Below are 22,450 nucleotides of genomic sequence, written 5' to 3'. Positions count from 1 at the left end.
GGTAAAAGATAAAATCTTTTGATACTTTGCTTCGACGAAAGCAAGAGGAATTCTCATGGCCGCACCCTGCTGCGCAAAGTAAACAGCCACAACCTCTTGCATGATGGTCCACAGCTCACACAGCGCTTGAAACGTTTTGCCTGTATAGTCAGGTATGAAGTGGCGAGGCCAGTGAACTGCTAACCTTTCATCTAACACATCTTGGTCGTTTCTCCCTGGAACGGGAAACATGGGCGGAAACGTAATGGGTCTTGTTGGTACCCAGAACGAGTTAAGCCTGAGAAGGGTTTTTAGCATTAGATTAGGGTATGGGAATAAGATACTTACGTGAGGTAGCTGTAAGCGCCCCAGGCTGTATGCGCTGTTGCACGCTTCGCATCAGGCTCCAAAGCTTCGAAAGACGCAGCATTTTCAGGTGTATGCTGCACACCGAAAAGCTTCATCCGCTCAGCCATTAAACGCCCATCGTCGAGAAGATCTTGACTATCATAGTCCGATCTTTGTAAATGGCAACTGACGCTTAGCATGAGAATGGCAGCTACATTGACAAGCGAGTCGGTGGATCTCTCAGCGCGCCACAAAACACCAGCGTCTCTTACAAAATCTTGACTCAGCGCGCCAACCGTTTCGTCAACGACCGAGTAACCTTGCTGTAGGTGGAGTTAGCGGTTTGATGGACAGTGGCGACAATGGGTGGCAACTTACACAGGCGTGGGCCAGCAGGGCATTGACTAGAAATGATGAGCAGTACTCATGGCGATGCTCGACGAGATCGCGGATGAAAAGGTTGGGGTCGAAGAAGCCAAAAATGGTGTGGTTGCTTTGAAGATAATGTGAAATAGCACGGGCAGCGACTTGGTCTTGAATAGCTACGCCGGTCCAGTATCCAATGCGCAATCTGTGCAATCTTTCGTCACAGTATGTGTCGCGATGGGGTCCGACTGGCTCTTCCTCTTGTTTGACAAACGACAGCGTGCTTGGTGTAGCGTGGCTATTGCTAGATGATGTCGAAGGCGACGTTGTGCTGTCAGACGGCGAAGAGCCTTCAAGCAAAAGACCCTGACCTGACGATCTCTGAACAGGCCTCAGCCTGGGATCGGCGCTTAAAGAGGCGAGGTCCAAGGGGAACAAGGTGGGATACGCGATGCCATGCCGCACCGTCAGCTCAAACTCGAGAGCTGATGATGTGGGCGGCGATATGGCCTGGGCAGTCCGTATACTGGAAGGTTGATGCCTACCGTGCATACTGCCCTGGAGGGAAGACAAGACATCAGCCAAGCTGGCCGCGCCTCTCAGTTGGCGATGAGCAGCGAGGGCTTGGTCTTCAGGTAGGGAGAGCAGCAGCTCGAGAACATCACGGTGCTCCTTGAGCTCCCTTTCTACATTAGACACATGGTCGACACTGTAGACGCAGGTGGTACCCCATCTCTCACACTTTGAACAGCTGGGTCTTTTGCCGTCGCACTATTGACGTTGGTGGGGTCAGATATGGTAGGGTACATAGATAGGTAGATGAATGAGAAACAGGAAAACATGGAAGACTTACACGGGCTTTTTTCGTTCGACAGTTCTCACAAGCATTGGGCCTGTTGGCACGTCTCCGCTTACCTAGGCGTTTATCTGGGTCCTGACCGCCAGAAGATCCCGAGGCGTCGGGGGCAGGAAGGATGGGCTGGTACTGAGACTGAGGACTCATGGCTGCCCGGAGTGACGTTATATCCCGTCCCAGGGCCGACTGAGTCCCCCCCTGGGCTGGGACCCGGGCCGGAGCTTGTTTTTACTGGGGGTACCCGGGTACAGGGCGTAGCTTGGGGAGCTTTGGTGTCAGGTAGCACAAGCTCTGTCTGATACGTACGTAGCAGTTAGTGGTGCTAGCTACTAATATACCTAGAGCGATGGGGATATGCCCGATAACCTGGGGTTCGGGTATGTAGTGTTGCAAGTGGTGCAAGGGGAGGCGGCCGCTAAGAGAAAGGTACGTTACGATAAACTCGATCGTGGAGTTGACAAGCCTCCCTGAGGATCGGAATCTGGAGACGCGGTAGAGATTTTCCGATCCAGCGTTTGATTCGTTAGGAGATGTTGCTTAGTGTCCTTTCCGACAGCTTTAACTATAAAGGGAAATGATGTGGTTGGGGTTGGGCAATTACGGATTTGAGTCGGGTTTAAGAATGAAGAATTGATATATCATAGTACAACATCGTCAAGTTTTGAAGGGCGTCGATCCAGGGTAGTGAGATTAGCGTGTATCTGATGGTTATTGCATGGAAATACCTCCCAAGGTATTAACTATTGGATTATTTACTGCATTTTAACCACTACTACGTCACTCGGTTGTAATAGCATAGATGTTAATGCTTTAGATTGAAGGACGCTAAAGACCCCTGTTTTTTCAGCTTACCTTTTTAATAATTGGTCGGGAAATGTTAATCACCGTGTACCTTTTTGTTAATCACAGTTAGATGGCCTTGATGTGTTGAAATATATAGTATCAAGACCCATACATCAATAACCCTTTTTGATGTTTAATAAAACAGATGTCTTGTATACCAGAAGTCATGACCAGTTCAACTTGTTCTTGATAATCTATGAATACCCAGATACCACTCAACAACATCCACCAGAACCACAACCATGCTCATGTCCATGTCCATGTCCATGCCCATTCTCAGCAGCCTTCTTCGCATCCCTCTCCTCCAACCCCTCAGCCTCCTTACTCACACAACTAACATGAAAAGCACTCAACTTCAACAATCCCTCCATCTCTCTCAACAAACCAATATTCTGTTTAAAATCATCCGTCTCGCGAAACTTTTGATGAGCTTCTAGACTCGGCCATCCGATAAACGCAACGAGCATGGCACCTGAATTACTTTCATCACCACGAATCGGCACATCGTTCTCTACACTCCAGCCGTAGCTGATGCCCCTCCAGTCTGGTGATGCTTTGAGAGCTTGAGCGGCGAATTGTTCCAGTCGACGTGTTGCCGAGGCTCGAGCTGAGATGGAGTAATCTGAAGGAAAGAATGCGACGAGTACTTCTGTCACGGGAGAGCTGGAGCTGTCGAGGACGTCCTCTGGGGGAAAGGGGTTGAGAGTGACGTGCTTGTTGATAGACTTTTCAAAATCGGCCAGAGGTTGGAGAGATTCTATGATGGGAGCATGGTCACTTGACACGAGTCAGCACTGCACGGTTTTTCTGTTTGTGATAATCTGATCTACTCACGCGCTCTTGGGATAATTCAAATGATCATCTAGGGTATCCCAGTCCAGAAATAACCACAGCTTTGAAGGATCTTCAACCTCGAGACTGGTATAGACTCGTCGTGCGCCTGGTTGTCTCAGCGCTGTGTCGATGACATTTTGATAAGTCTTGGCGGCGGCGGATTCGTCAAAGACGTTTATGCCTTGTTTGAGAGTAACGTATGAGAACTCTGTTACGTTTTTGATTTTGGAGGCCATTTTGAGTGATTGAATTGATCAGATTAGAAAGAATGATGAGATGGCTATCATTGAAATAGGAGGGGTAAATGTGAGGTGAGGTGAGGTGATGATGATGGTGGGGTCAATCAATCCACGTGCGCTTTTCCTTTCATCCGCATGGGATAATGGAAGGCCTGACGGAAGGCCTCGTCTTTAATAGTAATAGTCCGCATTATTAGTACTCGTGCAATACAGGCAAAGATATTCACGAGAAATAACTTTTGTTTTGTTTTGTGATTAATAATATTCAGTTTCGACATCAACAAGACGTTAATAACCCTGCTCAAGCTTGTATAAAAAAGAAACACTGGCATGAATTCATTCACTTCCAGTTTATCAGTTTTTTTTTTAGCTGTATAACCTCGTTATTCATATTTCGTACAGATAAACCTCAAGAGTGTAGATAGACTGAGAAATGGTCAAGTTGTAATAGCTGTCTATGTCCCGAATATGCTGTGTGTGTGTAATTGAGCTTTCATTGACCCGTCCCGAATATGCAATCGTTGTCTATCTCTAAACTACATCTTATTAATCTCATCGCTTAAGTCCATGTCTCTGAAACCAATTCTGATGATGTTCCTCCTCCCACTTCTTCTCCGCCCTTCTCAACGTCGCTGAAACATCCCAATAATCTCTCTTCTGCGCAACATCCCTTGCCGTTCTTCCTTTTGCATCCTTAACCGTCGGATCCGCTTTATAATCTCTCAACAACCTCACAACCTCTCTCTTCTCCTCATCTCCATCTACTGCTGCACTCGCAGCATAGTGCAAAGGTGTTCGTCCATCGACAGTCTTGGCATTTGGATCAGCATGTGCGTCGTCTAGTAGGAATTCTACAATTGCAGAAGAACCATAGCGGGATGCGAGGTGAAGAGGTGTGCGCCCGTCTTTGGTGCGGACAGATGCGGATGCGCCGCTGTCGCGGAGGAGCATTGCTATGGCGAGGTGATCGCGTTCGGCGGCGAGATGGAGGGGTGTTAGGCCATGGGAGTCGCGGGTTGAGGGGGATGCGTGACGGAGAGCTTCGTTACAGGCTTGGATGTCGCCGTTCCAAGCGGCGTCGAGTAAACTGTCTTCAGGAGTTTTGGCTGGCGTTGAAGGTTTGGAGGCTTGGACTGCTGGCTGTGCTGGTTTTACACCGGCGGGTTCTTCCTTCTTGGGCAAGTCTTGCGCCTTCGGAGTTTCTGGATCTTTAGCTGGTGCTGGTAATATGTCATCTGGACTGCTGTCTGTCTCTAGCGGGCCATCGTCAACTTTGAGCTTGACACCTTTGGGTTCTGTTGATGCATCAGCAGTTTTGTCAACATCGATGTTCCCACCATTAACAGTCTTGTTTTCCTCCTGAGGTACTTTCGGCTGCTCTGTGGCTTCTATATCTGGAGCCGTCCCGTTCTTTACTCCATTGGTGGTTTCAGTACGTGTCGGCTCATCATCATCGACATCTATAGACCTTCGATGTTGTCCTACAGGGGGAGGCTCTAAAATTGGTGAGGTGACCCTTGATCTCGATCCACGACTCGTGGCACTTGGACGTCTTGCATCATGTGAATCAAACGTTTGACCAGGAGCTGGTGGAGGTGTAGGGTTTTCGAAACCTGGTGGGGGTGGCTTCATAAGAGCACGACTGAACAAAATGTTAGCAATGCGATTTGTGTAGGAGTGGACTAAACGTACGAGTAAATGTTGACCATGAGCTTACTCAAAGCTCCCAGTTCCTTCTCCAGATCAGCATCAGCAAGCTTGATCTTTTCCTCCCACTCATCCTTGTACTTGTAGGAATTATAAAACTCCTCAAGACTTGCAAACTTGGTACCCCCGAGGCCATCACTACTGATCTCTTGGAGCAGATTTGTCATCTTGTCCAAAGCAGCCGTGGCATCCCTGATAGCATTGTCAATCTGCCTCCTCATAGGACGAGCGTCATCTCCGTCGATGATGTCAGGTCGTGCCTCCAGTGTTTTTTGAATTTGAGTGATGGTGTCTCTGGCTGTTGTTGCTTTTGCTGATAACTCGTGGATTTCTTCAGGTGTCTTGCGGAGGTTCATGAACCAGTCTGCCCAGTCTTTGGCCGTATCAGCATGCTCGCTTAGAGCTTCTATACCAGCATAAGTAGCAAATGCTTGAGGGAGATGCTTCATGAAATCGAATCCCTTCTTTTGTGACTCGGGTTTCGCAGCTGGTTCAGGCCCGTGCTGTCTCGCGGGCTTGGCTGGTTGTGTCTTGGGAGAGTGGCGCGGAGAAGCATTGTTGTGACTTGGCCGTCTCTCATGAGTTGAAGGCTGGGGTGTCTCTTGATTACTCAATGGAGAATTTGTCCTTGATCGGGTCCTTCCTCGGAGCATATCTGCAGCTAGATGAGGCGCTGCTCTGTATCCCGAAGGCGGAGATCGTTTGCCTGCTCCAGGGGGGCGCTTTGGCGGAGGCGGTGTCTCATAAGAATGGAATCGTCTGGGGTCTGGGCGAGAGCTATCAGTTGGATAAGATCTCATGGCAGGTCTCGCGTTGGTTGGTTTGGGTGAATTTGGCCATGGTGGTGTTTCGTGTCCCTGGGGTCGATAATCTTTTCTTAGGCGCCGAGATGGGCTTGGAGTTCGTCGACGGGAAGTAGGTCTACTCTCATCCTCCGACATCCAATCTGAGTCTCTCGTCACGCGACGTCTAAGGACTCTTTCTGGGTGTGGGGCAGGAGGAGGATGATCTCGACCACGAGGAGATACAGATCTCCATCCTGAGTCTCTTCGTTTTGGTGGTGCAGGACGATCATAGTAAGATTGTCTTGGACTTCCTGCTGCAGGAGGATATCGTGGTCGTCGACTCTCAGTTTCATGAGATCTCGCTCTTTGAGTTGGGTTTAGAGGAGGCCTCAAGGGTCCTGGATTAGAAGGTGGAGGTGGAGGTGGTGCATGGGAGGAAGCAGAGGGTCTCCTAACCGGAGCAGGTCTCGTCTTTGTCGACGGTATTCTCTTTGGCATTTTCACCTAAAACTGAAATAAAAATAATAATAAAGTGCACTATAATTCAGGGTCCTTGAAAAGGCACCAGGAATATTTAACTGATAAACCGGTTTGGAGCTAAAGATGAGTAGCGGCGGGAGGGTAGAACGGCATGACGCCATGAGAGGGATTACAGGCAGGTGATCCACTGGAAGAAAGCAAGGATTAGGCTGTGTTGCCTGCCGCTGGGGGCTGTATCACATGGTTTATCAATCATCTGTAAAATTGATGCCTAATGTTGATTGATGATGTGCAGTTGGGACATGTTCAGCTGCGGCATTTTGTTGGTCAGACGACAGGATCAGCAACAGCAAAGAGGCATTAAAATGGAAATATTCGCAGGAGGTCTGTTACAGGACGGACACAGGACCCTGTATAACACCTACTGTAAACGGTTTAGTTACAGAACCACAAGCTAGGGACTTGGTTCTTCTTTCAACTCAGCTTTACCATACTATTCTGGACCCTAGTCTGATCTAAAACATATCTAAACATGATGAGAGAAATAAAATGCAAAAAGAAATGCCTCGCATGTTTGCAATCGTTTTTAAATAGGAACAGCCCGATGCGGGGGTCGAACCCGCAACCTTGAGATCGCGTACTCATAAGAGTCTCACGCTCTACCGATTGAGCTAACCGGGCGTGGCTCTGATTGGTTGAGAGTCCAGGCCTCTACTTGGTATCAGGTAGCTGAGCAGTAACTTCTGCAACTTAGAATCTTTTGTTTCGATGTGAAATTGTACATAAAATATATTGTCAAGATTGATCAAACATTACTATCTAGATAAGCAATCTTATTTCTGCTTCAGTAATACTAAGCTCTCAGAAATCATCTCATCGTAGTAACCTCAGCAGTAAAGTTGACTTCTATTCTACTGTGCTAGAAAACATTCATACTAACACATCAACTGTAACATTGATCACTCACGTTTAACATACTCACAATCCAGTGAGACCAGAATTCAATACTAGACTGTACTTATAACCTTCACGAAATTCGTTCAAGTAGATAATGTTCTCATAGTGAGCCGGTATTGCGTACCCTGTATTACCTTTCTTACAGCTCACCAATGTCTCTATTGAACTCCCCGTTTCCGATTGATTGGTTATTGAGATAAGGTCACTCTCGCCGCCTCAAGCCACGGATTTGAATGAGCAATGTTTCCGTTAAATTCCCATCCAAAAACGGTCTTGTTGTAGATCTTACTAGTTCCAAAGTCAACGTAGCGACATACCTTCGGACCAACATCACAACTTTATCTTCCTTACACAGATTTGTCTACATGCACTAAATTACGTACATCGTTTTGATCTCGGGTGCTGGACCCGTAACTGTCTCAGCTTAGACCCTGTTTCCGAGGATGCATAATTGGTCTGTGGACTGGTGCAATATTCTGAAAACTGCTCTCCACTATCTGTTCACATACCTTTGATATTAGTTGAGGCATTTAGATAGCAAGGTTGATAAGATGGTAGCAGTGGCTGAATAAAATATCTCAAGCAATCTAGTTTTCGTTGCCCTGAATACATGAATGATGCCGGGTTGCTATTCTACCAAGGAATCAATCAACAGAGAAGAATGAGATTCCATTATTAATGCCAACGTCCTATAACAGGTAATTTACGGTTGCTCAGTTGGTACACAACCGAGGATGCGTTAAAGAGATCTACCTGGTTATGACGACACACGGAGAGCAGAGATCATCCTGAATCCCTGTCAATGCATAGAGTTTATGCCTCATCTTACATCAACATGTAGATCACCTAAGATCTTGTACCTGGCATAAACATTCCCAGGTACATGGAGCCTCAGCACCAAAGCTGAAAGCAACTCTTTTTTTTTTTTTTTTTTACTTTACTGATTCATGATAAGTTACACTAGTTCCCTACTCATCATCAAAGGGCGGCCGCCATTAGAATTATGACTCTGAGACACAGCAATGTCAACTGTATCAACCGTTGCATGTCGAAGAAATACCTGTCATGAGGAATTCAAACTAACAACAAGGAAGGACAACCGTCTTCATAGCTGCAAGACAAGCCCTCGTGCTGATCCGGGTCACTCGGAATCTAAGCGGCCATCGTCGCAGAGGGGGGCGCCAGTCGAGAAATGCTGGTGAGAACTGCACCTGATCACGTAGGTCTGGATCAACACCGTTCGGGCAACTTGTTTTACAAATAGACATGAGATACAAGAGACAGACCCCTACTATGAGTCACTACGGTTATGAACTATGGACATAAGCTAATAGAATTGTTCTCTACATTGACAAAGTATTTACAATGTCACCATCTCGTCGCTACTTTTGTATTGTGGTACACGACTACAGCCCCGTTCTCATTTGGGAGTCGAATGCAAGGGTCATGTGGGAAATACTGCGTAAGAGGCTCAGACCTTCTCCTCGGATCTAAGCCGGATCTAGATACTGAGATCGTAAAGTAACCGTTCGCAGCCAAGTTGCGGGAGCGTTTCCTCCAATTGGCGACGCTAATCTAAGTCAAGAAACATCCATTGGTGCGTTTTCTTTGTCTTGTGTAACCAGGTAATCAAGGAACAGAAATTGAGATGTGACAGATGTTGGAATGTGCCGGCCTTTGAGCATGCACTGGAAGAGCGATCGGCGGCCGCCTACCATTTCAGCCTTGTGCTAGAGTTGCTTGCAAGACTGGTAGACTACTGACCTAGTTAAGAGCCAAGATAAGCTTCTGTCAGAATTGTTAGTTCCCTCGACTAACAGAGCCGGCTCCCGTGACTAGTGGAACGTCAGAAGGGAGATGAAATCTAGGAAACAATGTCATTATGAGACATGGTAATATCCACAGAGGCTGTCACTTTGTCTCAGGCCGCTGTTCTTGACTCGATGACCACGTCTACTATCCTCAACGTACCGGTGCTCGTTTCCTGACCAGTAACACCGGTATCATAGCGCCAGTGACATTAATGTGCTCGGTTCCTGGTTAGGCAGAAGAGTCTGGGATTTACTACTTGGCCTAGGACAATCTTTCAATTAGCTGCTGCCCTGCTTGATCACCATGTCCCGACAGAAGATACTTGTACATCGCTTGCATATGTACCTATTTCTCCATTGATTGTGTGTTATGATTTGTTGCAAACTAGGGACTCTGTACAGCACACAATGTCATTAAAGTCACCATTACACAATCAAAATAGTAACCCTCCTTCTGCTACACCTCTTTGTCCAGCCCAACTTGGATCTCAACATTCCACGGACTCTTGTCCGGTTCCGCAGCACCCATTGGTTCGAGACTAACCTATGTTTCTTTACCAAAAATATGTTTTTTCCTTTCTTTTATCCTTTTATGCAGGAACGTGTGTGTCAGGATGCGAGAGAACGGAATCCATACCGCTATAACTCTCCATGGTTGGCATGAAGGCTACCCCTCGGCAACCCAAATTCAGCGTAACAATACCTTTGTGGGTTATGGGAGTTTAGTATCATGATTTCATCTATCCATCAACGGTGCTTTGGGATGCAGCCACCCAGAAACCGAATGCGGATGAGAAAGATGGGATCAACAGTCTTATAACCCTCTGTGACTCTTGCCAGCGTCTCTTCGCAGGAAATGTGTGAATCTCTATTCCGTTTCTTATACAATCACTTTTTACTTTATTCTTTGATGCATCTTGTGCATTAGCCGCTGTAACAATGCGGCCTTTGTTCAAAGTGTTGCGCCATCTTTTCATCGCCAGCTTAGCGGGCACATGCTGTGGCCAGTTTGGCGTGCAAAATGATAGGTCGATTCTAGGTATTAACAATGAGTTCTCAGGGGTTTGTTACACCTATGTCTCAGTGTATCCCGTCCTTGCAGATGATGAGTACATCACTATTACAAAGCCCTACAGAGGTTCCGTCACCGCCTTGTACACTGTCCCCCCACAGAGCGACGAACCGGGTATTGTCATTGTTGAACAGCCAGGTGGTTCTTCAGCGCCTGAGAATGTGGTAATACCTGCTACAGATGATCGTCCTTATGCGATTATTATTCGACCATACTCAGGATCAAGCTCCATATCAGCACCCATCACACAGGTTGTTCCACCAAGAGATGGCCGTCCAGGTCAAATTATCATTGAGACACCAAAGACTGCCGCTGCTGGTCTTACACCTGGAGTCTTGTTTCCAGTAACACTGGAGCCTAAGTATTCAACTGATTATGTGACGGTTTTGCAGCCCGTGGCTGGCACACTGGCATCACTGCAGCTCATCACCATTACACCGACCGGAACGAACCGGGGATCAGTCATTATTAATATTCCCGCCTCGTCCTTCAACGGAGAAAACACTGCAGGTATCACTCTCGAGCCTGATTCTGAAGGCGACTACGTCACAGTGTTACAGCCAGCAGGTGTTTCGTTCACTGGAACTACTCCAATCCGCATTACAGTGCCACCCAGCGGCGACAGACCTGGTACCATCATCATCCAAACACCTATCCCGGGACTTCTGAGGCCTGCCAGTCTCGAGACTTTGTCTCTCAATTCTATAAGCTCTTTGGGGTTTCTTGCTGGTCAAACGATTACTCTCCAACCGACAGATGCTACTGGCTACGTAACCATCATCGAGCCAGCCGAAGGCAGCGTCACACCGACGGCACCTATCCGAACCACGATTCCACCGACTGGTACTAAGCCTGGTACTGTCCTCATACAAACCCCTCCTGGAGGTAACAATGGGCAACCTGGTGGCGGAGCAATCACCAACGCTGCTGGTGCAACCATTCCACCGACGCGCACTCGCCCGGACGGAGCTATTCCCTATACAACAGTTACTCGAGGCGTGTCTAATGACTTTGGCGACTCAGGAAGCGGGTCTGGAGGTGGTTTGGGTGATGGCGATAACGGCAGTGAAGATGGATCTGAGGACGATGACGGGATTGACTTTGGAGGAGTCCAAGGTAGACCAGGTCAAGGACAGGGTAATGGTGATGATCCAAGAGAGACACTTACACTCCCCCCTGAAGTTGGAAGGCCTGGTACTGTTCTTGTTTTGACGCCTGATGGTGAGAACAATTCGCAGACTGATGACGACTCTGACGAATCTCCTACTGGGACTGAGCCTACCGGGGGCTCTGGCACAGGGAACCAAGGAGGTTCCAGTGGTGGCAATGATGAGAGTGGAAGTGGAAGTGGCTCATCTGGCTCTGGCTCTGGCTCTGGCTCTTCGGACTCTGGGTCATCGGGTTCAGGGTCATCGGGTTCAGGGTCATCGGGTTCAGGGTCCGGCTCTGGATCGTCAGGGTCTGGATCTGGGTTGGGATCTAACTCGGGACAAGGAGGCAGCTCCAGTAATGGAGGCTCAAACGACAATGATGATGAATATGGTAGCGGGGACGTGCAAGGCCAAGGGTCTGGATCTCAAGGCGATGACGGCGAAGGCGACGTCGATGGAGACAGTGATTCACCTGGGAATGGTGAATCTTCCGGTTCAGGTACCGGAAACACCTCTGGCAATGGTGGGCGTCCAGGAGACAACGAAAACAGTTCCTCTGACAGTGACGACTCAGCGGGCTCCCAAGGTGCAGATGGAGTATACCCCGGAAGTGGCCAGGGTAGAAGCAGTACAGGAACCGCTGAAGCTTCTCAAAACACCAGAGGCGCCTCTAATGACGACGACGATGACCCGCTCAATGGGGGTGCTCAGGGTGGAGGTGGTCGCCCAGGTGGTGAAGATTCTGAGGATGATGAGTCAAGTCGGTCATCTTCAAGTCGTCGATCAAGCACTTCACGAAGTTCAACCTGGAGTGGATCGCCAAATGTGGTGACCAGACATGCAACATACACTGTAACCTCTGGCACTAGTGTTTTCACTATCACCTCCAACATTGTCGAGACTCTCAGCGACGGCAAGTCGTCTACCCGAAGGTCCACAACCACTAGACGAGGAGGTACTATCAGTGGTGGTCTACAGGGCTTGGGTAGTGGTAGTGAAGGCGTCGCGGGCAGCACAGGTTTCACGAGACCTGTCAACAGTCGATCTACCAGCTCGAGACGGACATCTATCTCCAACGCCGACGGGAAAGGAGATACAGCAGCTGCTGCCTCTACACTTCAAACGAATGCACCACCACAGGCGTCTCCAGGTCCAAGCCCCGAGGATAACACAGCTTTATCGTCCGATTCAGACTTCTCTGGTTCACCAGACACAGCTGTTAGACCTGGCGGCAGTGGTCTGAGTACATCAAGTCGCCGATCAACAGCGGCTAACTCTCGGACCACGAGAAGTTCAAGTAGGAGTTCATCTAATGCTGATGGAGGTTCGGGTGAGACCGCTGTTTCCCCATCAAGAGTCCGAACCTCTACAACTACTTCTAGAAGTAGTTCAGTTTCAGTATCTACAAGAAGTGGTCAAGGATCTAGTGGCTCGGTCTCGGTTTCATCGCGAGTATCACGATCCACATCTTCAACTGCATCTTTAAAGGGCGAGCCCGAAGGGCTCGGAACTAGGTCTGATGGTGCTCAGGAGAGCACCACTTCGCGCACCACACCGAGTAGCTCAGTCATTGCATCTTCAACATCCAGATCTCCTACGAGGTCTGGAGATACAACATCACCAAATGTGAATACTAGACCTGGTGGCGACACAACAAGTCAAGGATCTTCCACTACCTCTAGGTCTTCTTCGTCTTTGACAACAACGCGAACTTCCACCACTACAACACGAGAGGTGATCAATATCGATACACTCATTGGTTCTCAAAGTGTGGCCGAGTCTGATCGTGTACCACAAGGTGGTGAAGAGACGTCCACGGCTCGCAGGACAACAAGCACTACAGCTAGTAGTTCACGAGCTGGCGACCAAGAGTCGACGGCATCAGCTGGGGATTCAACCTCTGGTAGGGAGACTACTTCAGTATCTGGTGGATCAACTGCTACTACTGGTGGTGGAGACGAGTCTGAACCTTCAACAGTGATTTCTAATGGCGCGCCAATCGTAGTCGAACCATCTGGTGCTGCCTCGTCCGAAGACTCCAATGCAGAACGATCGTCAAGTGGTTCTGGTAGTGAACCGTCTAGGACGGCTGGAGATGAAGACGCAGGAACTAGCACGGCAGATGGTGCTGCGTCCCAAGACCCCGATGAGGAAGAGACTGGTTCTGAAACCTTGTCGGATGGTGCTGATGAGACTGGAGAGCCTGACTCAAACGATGATGAAACCAGTATGATCACTCCCCAAATGCCAGTTCCTACCAGCCCATTACCCAGTATCGCCTCAGACGACCCTTCTCTTCCAGACGATGATGATCTCGATACCGAGACAGAAGGCGTTAACACAGACGAACCCACTGGTAGCGTCACTACTGGAACCAATGGTTCGTCTGGTGCTTCCGATGGAGAAGCAACGGAGACAGACACTGATGCTGGAGATGAAACAAGCGCAACAGAAGGAAGCGAACCCTCAGAAACTAGTACTGCTAATGAAGATGGAGATGACGAACCAGCAACTGCTACGGGTGACTCTTCTGTTTCTGGCTCCAACACTGGAGGTGAGAGCGAGACCGCCACTGATGTGTCCGCCGGAATTCCTGCAGACAGTGTCACGGATGATGGTACTCAAACCACCGAAGAGCCTAACGGGGCCCTACCTACTGTGACGTTCTTCCGAGCAGGTAGGGGCCAATTCAGAACAACGTTATACATCCCCCCTCAGTCTACCGGAGATCCTTGGACCGCTATCATCGAGACCCCAGTCTCTGAGACACAGTCCGAGGGAGCAACTGCCCGCGGAGATGATGATGTGCTCACAACTGCCCCTGCAATCACTGGAACAGCCAATATTACCGTCTTTAGAGCTGGCAGTGGTTCTGGTAGGAGGACATTCTACATATCTCCCAGCGCTTCTGATCTACCTGGCACCGTTATCATAGAGACACCGACAGGTGTAACTCCACCAGTGACTGCGACTGCATTTACCACCACTGGTACCGGATCAACAACGGCAACTCTCTACTATCCTCCCGCCTCACCTGATGAGCCTGGCACTTTTGTGGTTGAGCTTCCTGCCTCTGGCGCTGACTCTGCTACCGACACTGACACAAGATCCGGTATCACCATCACTACACAGGGAACTGGAACCGTGGCGACAACTATCTACTACCCACCCGATGTCTCTGGAGAGCCTGGTACATTTATTGTTGAGAATCCTGCCTCTGAGACTGACGATGAATCTGCTTCCGACGATGACGATGAGGGTACTGACTCTGATGCGGTCATAACACCAGCTCCGACCGATGTTCCGTCCCCTGACGTCGAGGGAAACCTCACACTCTATAGATCTGGTGCAAGTTCTACACGACGGACCATCTTCATCCCGCCGACATCAAGCGGTGACGTATGGACCGTTGTCATTGAGACTCCAGCTTCAGAGACTGAACTGGAAGAAACTGGAACTGCAGCAACTGTCCCTGGCTTCCAGACAACCATTGCTTCAGTCACTGGAACAGCCAACTTTACTCTCTTCAGAGCTGGTACAGCAACGACACGAAGGACATCTTACATTGCACCCAAGACTTCAGGCGAGCCAGGAACAGTTGTTATTGAAACACCCGTTCCAAGATCCTCTAGCAGTGGTCTCACTGCTAACCCTGATGCTCTTACAACTGGGGATGATATCTCTGCTGGGGAGACTATTACTGTCTCTGTCCAAGGTACTGGAACGAGGGCAACGACTTACTATGTTCCACCTGCGATTACCGGTGAACCTGGCACTCTATACATTGAAGTGCCTGCCACAGAGTCTAGTAACTCTGATGACACCACAGAAACGACTCTGTCTCCTGGAGTCCTCCCCAATGTTACTATTTCCAGTGGCGTGGCAGGATCTGTCACTCGGACCATATATATACCTCCCACGGAATCGGGCGAAGCTGGTACTATCGTAATTGAAGTACCTACTGGTGGCCTCGACGACCCCGATGATGATGAAGATACTATTTCGGCTGCCACTACCATAACAAGCTTCAGAGGTGGTTCAGACTCAACGACTCGGACTATATACATCCCCCCTACTGCCTCGGGTGAAGCTGGAACACTCATTGTTGAAACACCCACATCTGATCCAGACAATGCATCTGCTGGAATTACAGGCACAGAAGCAGGCAGCCCAACTCCTGTCATCACCTCGGGAGGCAATGTGACAATCTATAGCGGTGGGCCCGCTTCGTCTACGACCACTAGATATATTCCTGCTACTGTACCAGGGGAGCAGGGTACCGTGATTATCGAGACTCCAACCTCTGGACCTCAGGCTACAGGCATCGGCAATGTTACTATTGTCACTGGTGGTCCTGCCACAGTTACTCAGACTCGATATATCCCTGCTACCGTAACCGACGAGCCCGGTACTATGGTCATTGAGACACCTACGCAGGATGGTGAAGATACAGGACCTTCGGCAACTGGTAGCGATCCCGGTGCCATCATCGTTCCTGGCAATTTTACCGTCACGAGTGGTGGATCTGGTTTAGCTACAAGTACTATCTATATTGCACCAACAGTATCAGGGGAGAGTGGAACCGTTATCGTCGAGTATCCAACTGGTGATACTGATGATGGTGATGCAACCACAATTGCTCCTACAGGATCAGGCGGCAACTCTACTATCATCCGTGGAGGCCCGGCTAGTGTTACTACGACCATATACATCCCACCCACAGCGTCTGGCGAAGGAGGCATTATTATCATTGAGACACCTACAGACGACCAGGGAGAAACAGGTGCACCCGAGACTGGAAGCATCACAGACGCCTCCAGTATCACTAGCCAACCTGAAAACACCACCATCTTTACCAACTCTCCAGGAACAGCTACAGAGACATTCTACTTCCCTCCAGATGATCCAAGGGAGCCGGGTACTGTTATTGTAGTGTCTCCCAGAACTGCTACCACTATCTACACTGATGGCTCGGTCACTGCTCCTCGGACTTTGTATATCTCTGCAACAGCTTCTGGGGAGCTTGATACAGTGATGGTCGAGACACCAAGGAGCGTAGGTGCAGAAGCCACAACTATTACCAGGGGTGGCCCAGTTTCCGCCGCGACAACGATCACTGTTCCTGGTGTATCTGGAGAACCTGGTACTGTTTATGTGGAGACACCAACTGTATCTGACGATGAAGCTTCAGAGACTGCTGATGGCCAGGTTGAAGCTACGACAATCACTAGAGGTGGGCCGGTTTCAGTTGCAACTACAATCACTATCCCTGGTGCATCGGGAGGACCAGATACGGTATTCGTGGAAACACCAACCGTATCAGCTGGTGACTCTATTAGCAGCAATACAGTAGATGCAACTACAATTACACGCGGCGGACCAGTCTCAGTTGCGACAACAATCACTGTGCCTGGCGAATCAGGTCAACCGGATACAGTCTACGTCGAAACTCCTGCTACTACAGTCGACAGCGCAGCTTCGGAGACTGGTAATAAGTTGGAGGCCACTACTATTACACGTGGTGGACCAGTATCAGCTCCAACAACAAGGACCATCCCCGGCGCACCAGGAGAGCCAGATACGGTTTTCGTCGAAATCCCAACTACCACAGCCGACATTACAGCGTCAGAGACTATTGAAGCTACCAGAATAACTAGAGGTGGCCCAGCTTCGGTGGCAACTACAGTTACTGTACCTGGTGAATCAGGCCAACCAGATACAGTCTTCGTCGTGACCCCTACTAGCACGGACGATAGCGAAGCGACAGAGACTGACGATACCATTAAAGCTACTACAATAACTAGAGGTGGCCCGGTCTCGGTAGCAATAACCATTACTATTCCAGGTGCACCAGGAGAGCCGGACACGGTTTTCGTCGAGACACCAATAACCACATTTGACAATGCAGCTTCGGAGACTGGCGATAAGGTTGAAGCTACTACGATCACCAGAGGTGGACCGGCCGCAGTAGTAACAACTATCACTATCCCAGGTGAATCAGGCCAGCCGGACACGGTTTATGTTGAAACGCCAACTAGAACAAATGGAAATGAGGCAACTACAATCACGACAGGAGGCCCGGTCTCAGTCGCAACGACAATTACTATTCCCGGCGTATCAGGCCAGCCCGATACAGTTCTAGTCGAGACACCAACTTCTTCAACTGGCCAGAATGAAGCCACTACAATTACTCGAGGTGGCCCTGTCACAGCCGCTACGACATTAACTATCCCTGGAGCCTCTGGTGAACCGGACACCGTTGTTGTTGAGACGCCTGCAGAATCTCCTACAGGTTCCGATGTTAAGTACACCACTATCACAAGAGGCGGTCCAGTGACTGCTGCCACTACCGTTACCGTTCAAGGCGTATCTGGTGGACCACACACAGTTTTCATTGAGACACCGACAGAGTCCCCTAGTGACGCTGGAGTCGAGTATACCACCATCACCAGAGGTGGACCCGTCACAGCCGCTACGACAATTACTATCCCTGGTGCACCAGGACAACCTGACACTGTCGTTGTTCAGACGCCTGCAGAGTCCTCTAGAGAAAGCGTCGAATATACCACCGTCACTAGAGGTGGGCCTGTTACTGCTGCTACCACCGTCACGGTTCAAGGTGTATCTGGCGGGCCAGATACTGTTTTCATCGAAACGCCTACGGAATCTCCTACTGAAGCTGACGTGGAGTATACGACCATTACCAGAGGTGGCTCTGTTACTGCGGCCACAACACTTACGCTTCCAGGTCTACCTGGAAAACCAGACACTATTGTTGTCGAGACACCTGTAGAGTCATCCAGAGATGATGTCGAGTATACTACAATCACCAGAGGTGGACCTGTGACTGCCGCTACCACTGTTACAGTTCAGGGTGTGTCTGGTGGACCAGACACTGTATTTATTGAGACCCCTGTGGAGTATACCACTATTACTAGGGGTGGTCCTGTAACTGCTGCTACAACTGTTACTATTCCAGGCGCGCCCGGGGAGCCAGATACCATCTTCGTCGAGACACCAACTGGCCCAGCTGCTGGTGGCGATGAATCGGAACCTACAACGATCACACGAGGTGGGCCTGTGACTGCTGCCACAACGATCACCTTCCCTGGTGTGTCAGGCGCTCCGGATACTGTCCTTATCGAGACTCCAACCGGTCCAAATGCGGGCAGTGGTGAGGTTGAAGCTATAACTATCACAACAGGTGGCCCCGTTACCGCTGCAACTACAGTTACTATTTCAGGCGTATCAGGTGCTCCAGATACTATCGTTATCCAGACACCAACTGACGCAGGAGTTGAAGCCACAACTATCACAACAGGTGGCCCTGTGTCGGTTGCGACTACGATCACCTTCCCAGGCGTGTCAGGTGCTCCAGACACTATACTCATCGAGACTCCTACAAGTTCTGAAGATGAACCTTCGGAGACTGACGATGGAAGCGGTGATGAATCAATAGCTACTACAATCATCAGAGGAGGTCCAGTATCGGCTGCAACTACATTTACTCTTACTGGCGAATCCGGCGAGCCAGGCACTCTTGTTGTAGAGACTCCCACTGTTATCTCAGAAAACGAGGAGACCGCTACCGATGACCCTACAGGGGTTATTGTCTCTCCCGAGGGTAGACCCAATACAACAATCACTCTCCCTGGACCTGTGACAGCTCCTCAGACAAGATATGTTTCGGCTACAGTCTCTGGTGAATTGGACACAATCATCATCGAGGTACCGACTGCCAGCTTCATTGAAGATGAGGTGGTGTACACTACTGTAACCAGTGGTGGATCTGGAAGTGCCATTCGCACTACAACACTTGAGCCTGGCTCTCCCGACGAACTCGGCACAGTCATTGTCATCACTCCTACGGGATCTGATGAGACTGGAGGTGAGATTACTTCAACTGCCACGGATGACGCCGCCGATATCGAGTATACTACTATATCTGGTAATTGGACTGGAACTGTTACGCGCACCAGAACACTCCAGCCTGACACTCCTGGTGAACTTGGAACAGTCATTATTGAGAGTCCTGCAGATGAGACTGGGGGCGAGGTAACTACCACAGATGATGTAGACGACGTCGAGTACACTACTGTATCAGGCGACTGGACTGGAACTTCTACTCGTACAAGAACGTTAGAGCCTGGTTCTCCTGGTGAACTTGGTACCGTCATTGTTGAGGCTCCTGCAAGTGAGACCGGGGACGAGACAACTGCCACTACCACGGATGACGCTGGAGGTATTGAGTACACTACTATATCTGGTGGTTGGACTGGAACTAGTACTCGTACGAGGACATTAGAGCCTGATACCGCCGGTGAGCGTGGTACTGTCATTGTCGAGACACCTACAGGCTCTGGCAATGGAGACGAAGGAGCAACAGCAGACGCAAGTCCAGAAACCACTGATGGTGCTGTGGCGTACACTACCATCTCCATTGGTGGACCAGTCACTGCTCCTCGTACAACCACTTTGTCTCCTGGCTCCCCAGGTGACCCTTTAACAGTTATTGTCGAGTTTGCCACTGTTTCAGCGAATAACGAAGGAGTTCAGTACACAACCATATCTGTCGGTGGACCTGCTAATGTCCCTCGAACTACGACCATTCCACCAGAGTCATCGGGAGGACTTGGTACTATCATTATTGAGACACCTACTGGAGGCAACAATGGCGGAGAAATTCAATATACCACAGTTTCGGTTGGAGGACCTGTAACAGCTGCGCGAACAACAACGTTGGCGCCAGGATCTCCGGGAGATTTGGGTACAGTCATCGTTGAAACACCTACTGTTGGACAAGGTACTACTGCCAACGAGATAACTTACACGACGATTTCTGCCGGTGGTCCTGTTACAGCACCGAGAACCACAACACTGGCACCGGGTTCTCCGGGAGACCTCGGCACAGTCATTATTGAGACGCCTACTACTGCCAATGAGATCAGTTATACCACTGTGTCTGTCGGTGGTCCTGTTACAGCACCGAGAACCACGACACTGGCACCAGGTTCACCAGGGGATCTCGGCACGGTTATTATCGAAACACCCACCGCCGCTGCAGGTACAACTACTGCAAATGAAATCAGCTACACCACTATTTCCGTCCGTGGTCCTGCTAGTGTTCCCAGAACTACCACAATTGCTCCAGGATCTCCAGGAGATTTAGGTACAGTTATCGTAGAAACGCCCACAACTGCCCAGGAGATCAGATACACCACCGTCTCTGTCGGCGGACCCGTTACAGCTCCTAGGACAACTACATTGGCACCAGGGGCACCAGGAGACCAGGGGACAGTGATTATCGAAACACCTACGACTACTGAGATCAGGTATACTACCATATCCACTGGCGGATCTGTTACTGCTCCAAGGACAACCACGTTAGCGCCAGGTGCACCGGGGGATCTCGGCACAGTTGTAGTTGAAACGCCTACAACTACCGTGATTAGTTATACGACTATTTCCGTTGGTGGAGCTGTTACGGCCCCCATAACTACCACGATTGCTCCAGGCTCTCCGGGCGATCTTGGTACAGTTATCGTTCAAACACCAACTACTGCCGTTATCATGTACACCACCATCTCCACGGGTGGATCTGTCACTGCTCCAAGAACTACTACCCTGGCACCAGGTGCACCAGGAGATCTCGGCACAGTTATTGTAGAGACCCCTACAAGCACAGCGCCGGTCATCCAGAACGTTACACGTACTGTTGGAGGCCCTGCAGGTATTACAACAACCATATATGTCTCCCCCGCAGCACCTAATGAGCCTGGAACCATTCTCATTCAGACCCCGACTACTACACTCGCTGCAACGACGACGCCAGTCATTCAGAATGTCACTCGTACTGTTGGAGGACCAGCTGGCATTACTACCACAATCTACAATCCCCCAGGCGCGGCAGGCGACCCAGGGACAGTCATCATTCAAACACCTACCACTACTCTTGTTGCAACGCCTACTCCTGTTGTCGTCCAGAACGTCACTATCACTAGGTCAGGTCCGGTAGCGACGACAATCTACAACCCCCCAGGCACAACAGGTGATCCAGGAACAGTCATCATCCAAACCACCTTGCCGGTACCCACTGGAATGCCAGCATTCAATTGCGATGGCTTTGGATATATTATTTCTAGTTTACTATCTCCAACTCTGACAAGAGTCAATCTCGTCACGGGCGCTCGAACAGATATCGCCTACAACGTGGGCCCCGGCTTGGGTGTCCAAGGCATCGGTTTTAACCCTACAGACAACTACATCTACGGCTTTGCGACAAAGGGTCTACTCTTCAACCTCGTGTGTGGCGTTCTGGGATGTCCTCAATCACAACTTATCCGGATCGCCAGCAACGGCAACTACGAACTTTTGTCACTCATCCTCGATACACAGACAATCACAATGGGCGACTTTGATAATACAGGCAAACTGTGGGTTTCTGAGAGCGGAAATAGATGGTGGGCGATAGATCTTTTGAAGGGATCGTCGACGTTTGGAACCGTCTCCGTAAAAGGCTCGTCGTCGACAAGCCTGCTTACTGGTGTCGGTGACTGGAGTTATGTCCCTGGCGGAGGTAACTATCTATATTCCGTACAGGCATCGTTGATTAGTGGCAGTGGTGGTCTCTTGCGAACCAACATTGTCCGCTGGTCACTGACCACACGCACATGGAGCTCTTTCAAAGCCTATCCCGGAATTCTTATGACAGCCCTCAACTTGGTTTGGGGCGCTACCATAGCAGCGCCCGGTAACGTGTTGTTTGCGCAGGAAAACATCCTGGGCCAGACATGGAGGTTCGATCTGGGCAGCACAGCTGATCCTGCACCTATTCCTGGAGGTGCAATCTTGAACTTGAATGGCGATGGTGCCAAGTGTGCAAGCGGAGTTGTTTAGAGAAAAGGTTATGAGAGCGGCAAGATTGTTTACAAGCCGCGAGGATGGATGCATGTACAGGACGGAATCATATACTGTCATAATTTCCTTTGTCTTTGTCAAGCCATCTATTTATTCTCTATGTAC

At 49.7% G+C, this 22,450-nt stretch overlaps 4 protein-coding genes and 1 non-coding gene across 5 annotated transcripts; 1 reads left to right on the top strand and 4 right to left on the bottom strand.

The window, feature by feature from the left end:
* Nucleotides 1-115: 115 nt before the first annotated feature.
* Nucleotides 116-1,696, bottom strand: FPOAC1_007048 (uncharacterized protein; the record flags this gene model as incomplete). Its single annotated transcript, XM_044851517.1, has 5 exons — nt 116-140; nt 185-277; nt 328-650; nt 706-1,464; nt 1,547-1,696. 5 exons carry the CDS (start codon nt 1,694-1,696, stop codon nt 116-118), a joined length of 1,350 nt encoding a protein of 449 aa, XP_044710229.1.
* A 911-nt stretch (nt 1,697-2,607) lies between these two features.
* On the bottom strand, nt 2,608-3,462 carry FPOAC1_007047 (uncharacterized protein; the record flags this gene model as incomplete). Its single annotated transcript, XM_044851516.1, has 2 exons — nt 2,608-3,169; nt 3,227-3,462. The coding sequence occupies 2 exons, from the start codon at nt 3,460-3,462 to the stop codon at nt 2,608-2,610; spliced, it is 798 nt and encodes a 265-aa protein (XP_044710228.1).
* Nucleotides 3,463-4,017: 555 nt separating this feature from the next.
* On the bottom strand, nt 4,018-6,455 carry FPOAC1_007046 (uncharacterized protein; the record flags this gene model as incomplete). The annotated part of the gene is made up of 2 exons (XM_044851515.1): nt 4,018-5,107; nt 5,158-6,455. The coding sequence occupies 2 exons, from the start codon at nt 6,453-6,455 to the stop codon at nt 4,018-4,020; spliced, it is 2,388 nt and encodes a 795-aa protein (XP_044710227.1).
* Nucleotides 6,456-7,035: 580 nt separating this feature from the next.
* FPOAC1_007045 lies at nt 7,036-7,118 on the bottom strand. The gene has a single exon. It is a non-coding gene; the product is annotated as a tRNA-Lys (tRNA).
* Nucleotides 7,119-10,144: 3,026 nt separating this feature from the next.
* On the top strand, nt 10,145-22,324 carry FPOAC1_007044 (uncharacterized protein; the record flags this gene model as incomplete). The annotated part of the gene is made up of 1 exon (XM_044851514.1): nt 10,145-22,324. The coding sequence occupies one exon, from the start codon at nt 10,145-10,147 to the stop codon at nt 22,322-22,324; it is 12,180 nt and encodes a 4,059-aa protein (XP_044710226.1).
* Between the last annotated feature and the right edge of the window lie 126 nt (nt 22,325-22,450).

This window comes from Fusarium poae, chromosome 2, assembly GCF_019609905.1.
Source record: "Fusarium poae strain DAOMC 252244 chromosome 2, whole genome shotgun sequence".
Lineage (NCBI taxonomy): Eukaryota > Fungi > Ascomycota > Sordariomycetes > Hypocreales > Nectriaceae > Fusarium > Fusarium poae.
The sequence above is the reverse complement of the archived record's forward strand: the minus strand, read 5'-3'. Positions and strand labels throughout refer to the sequence as shown.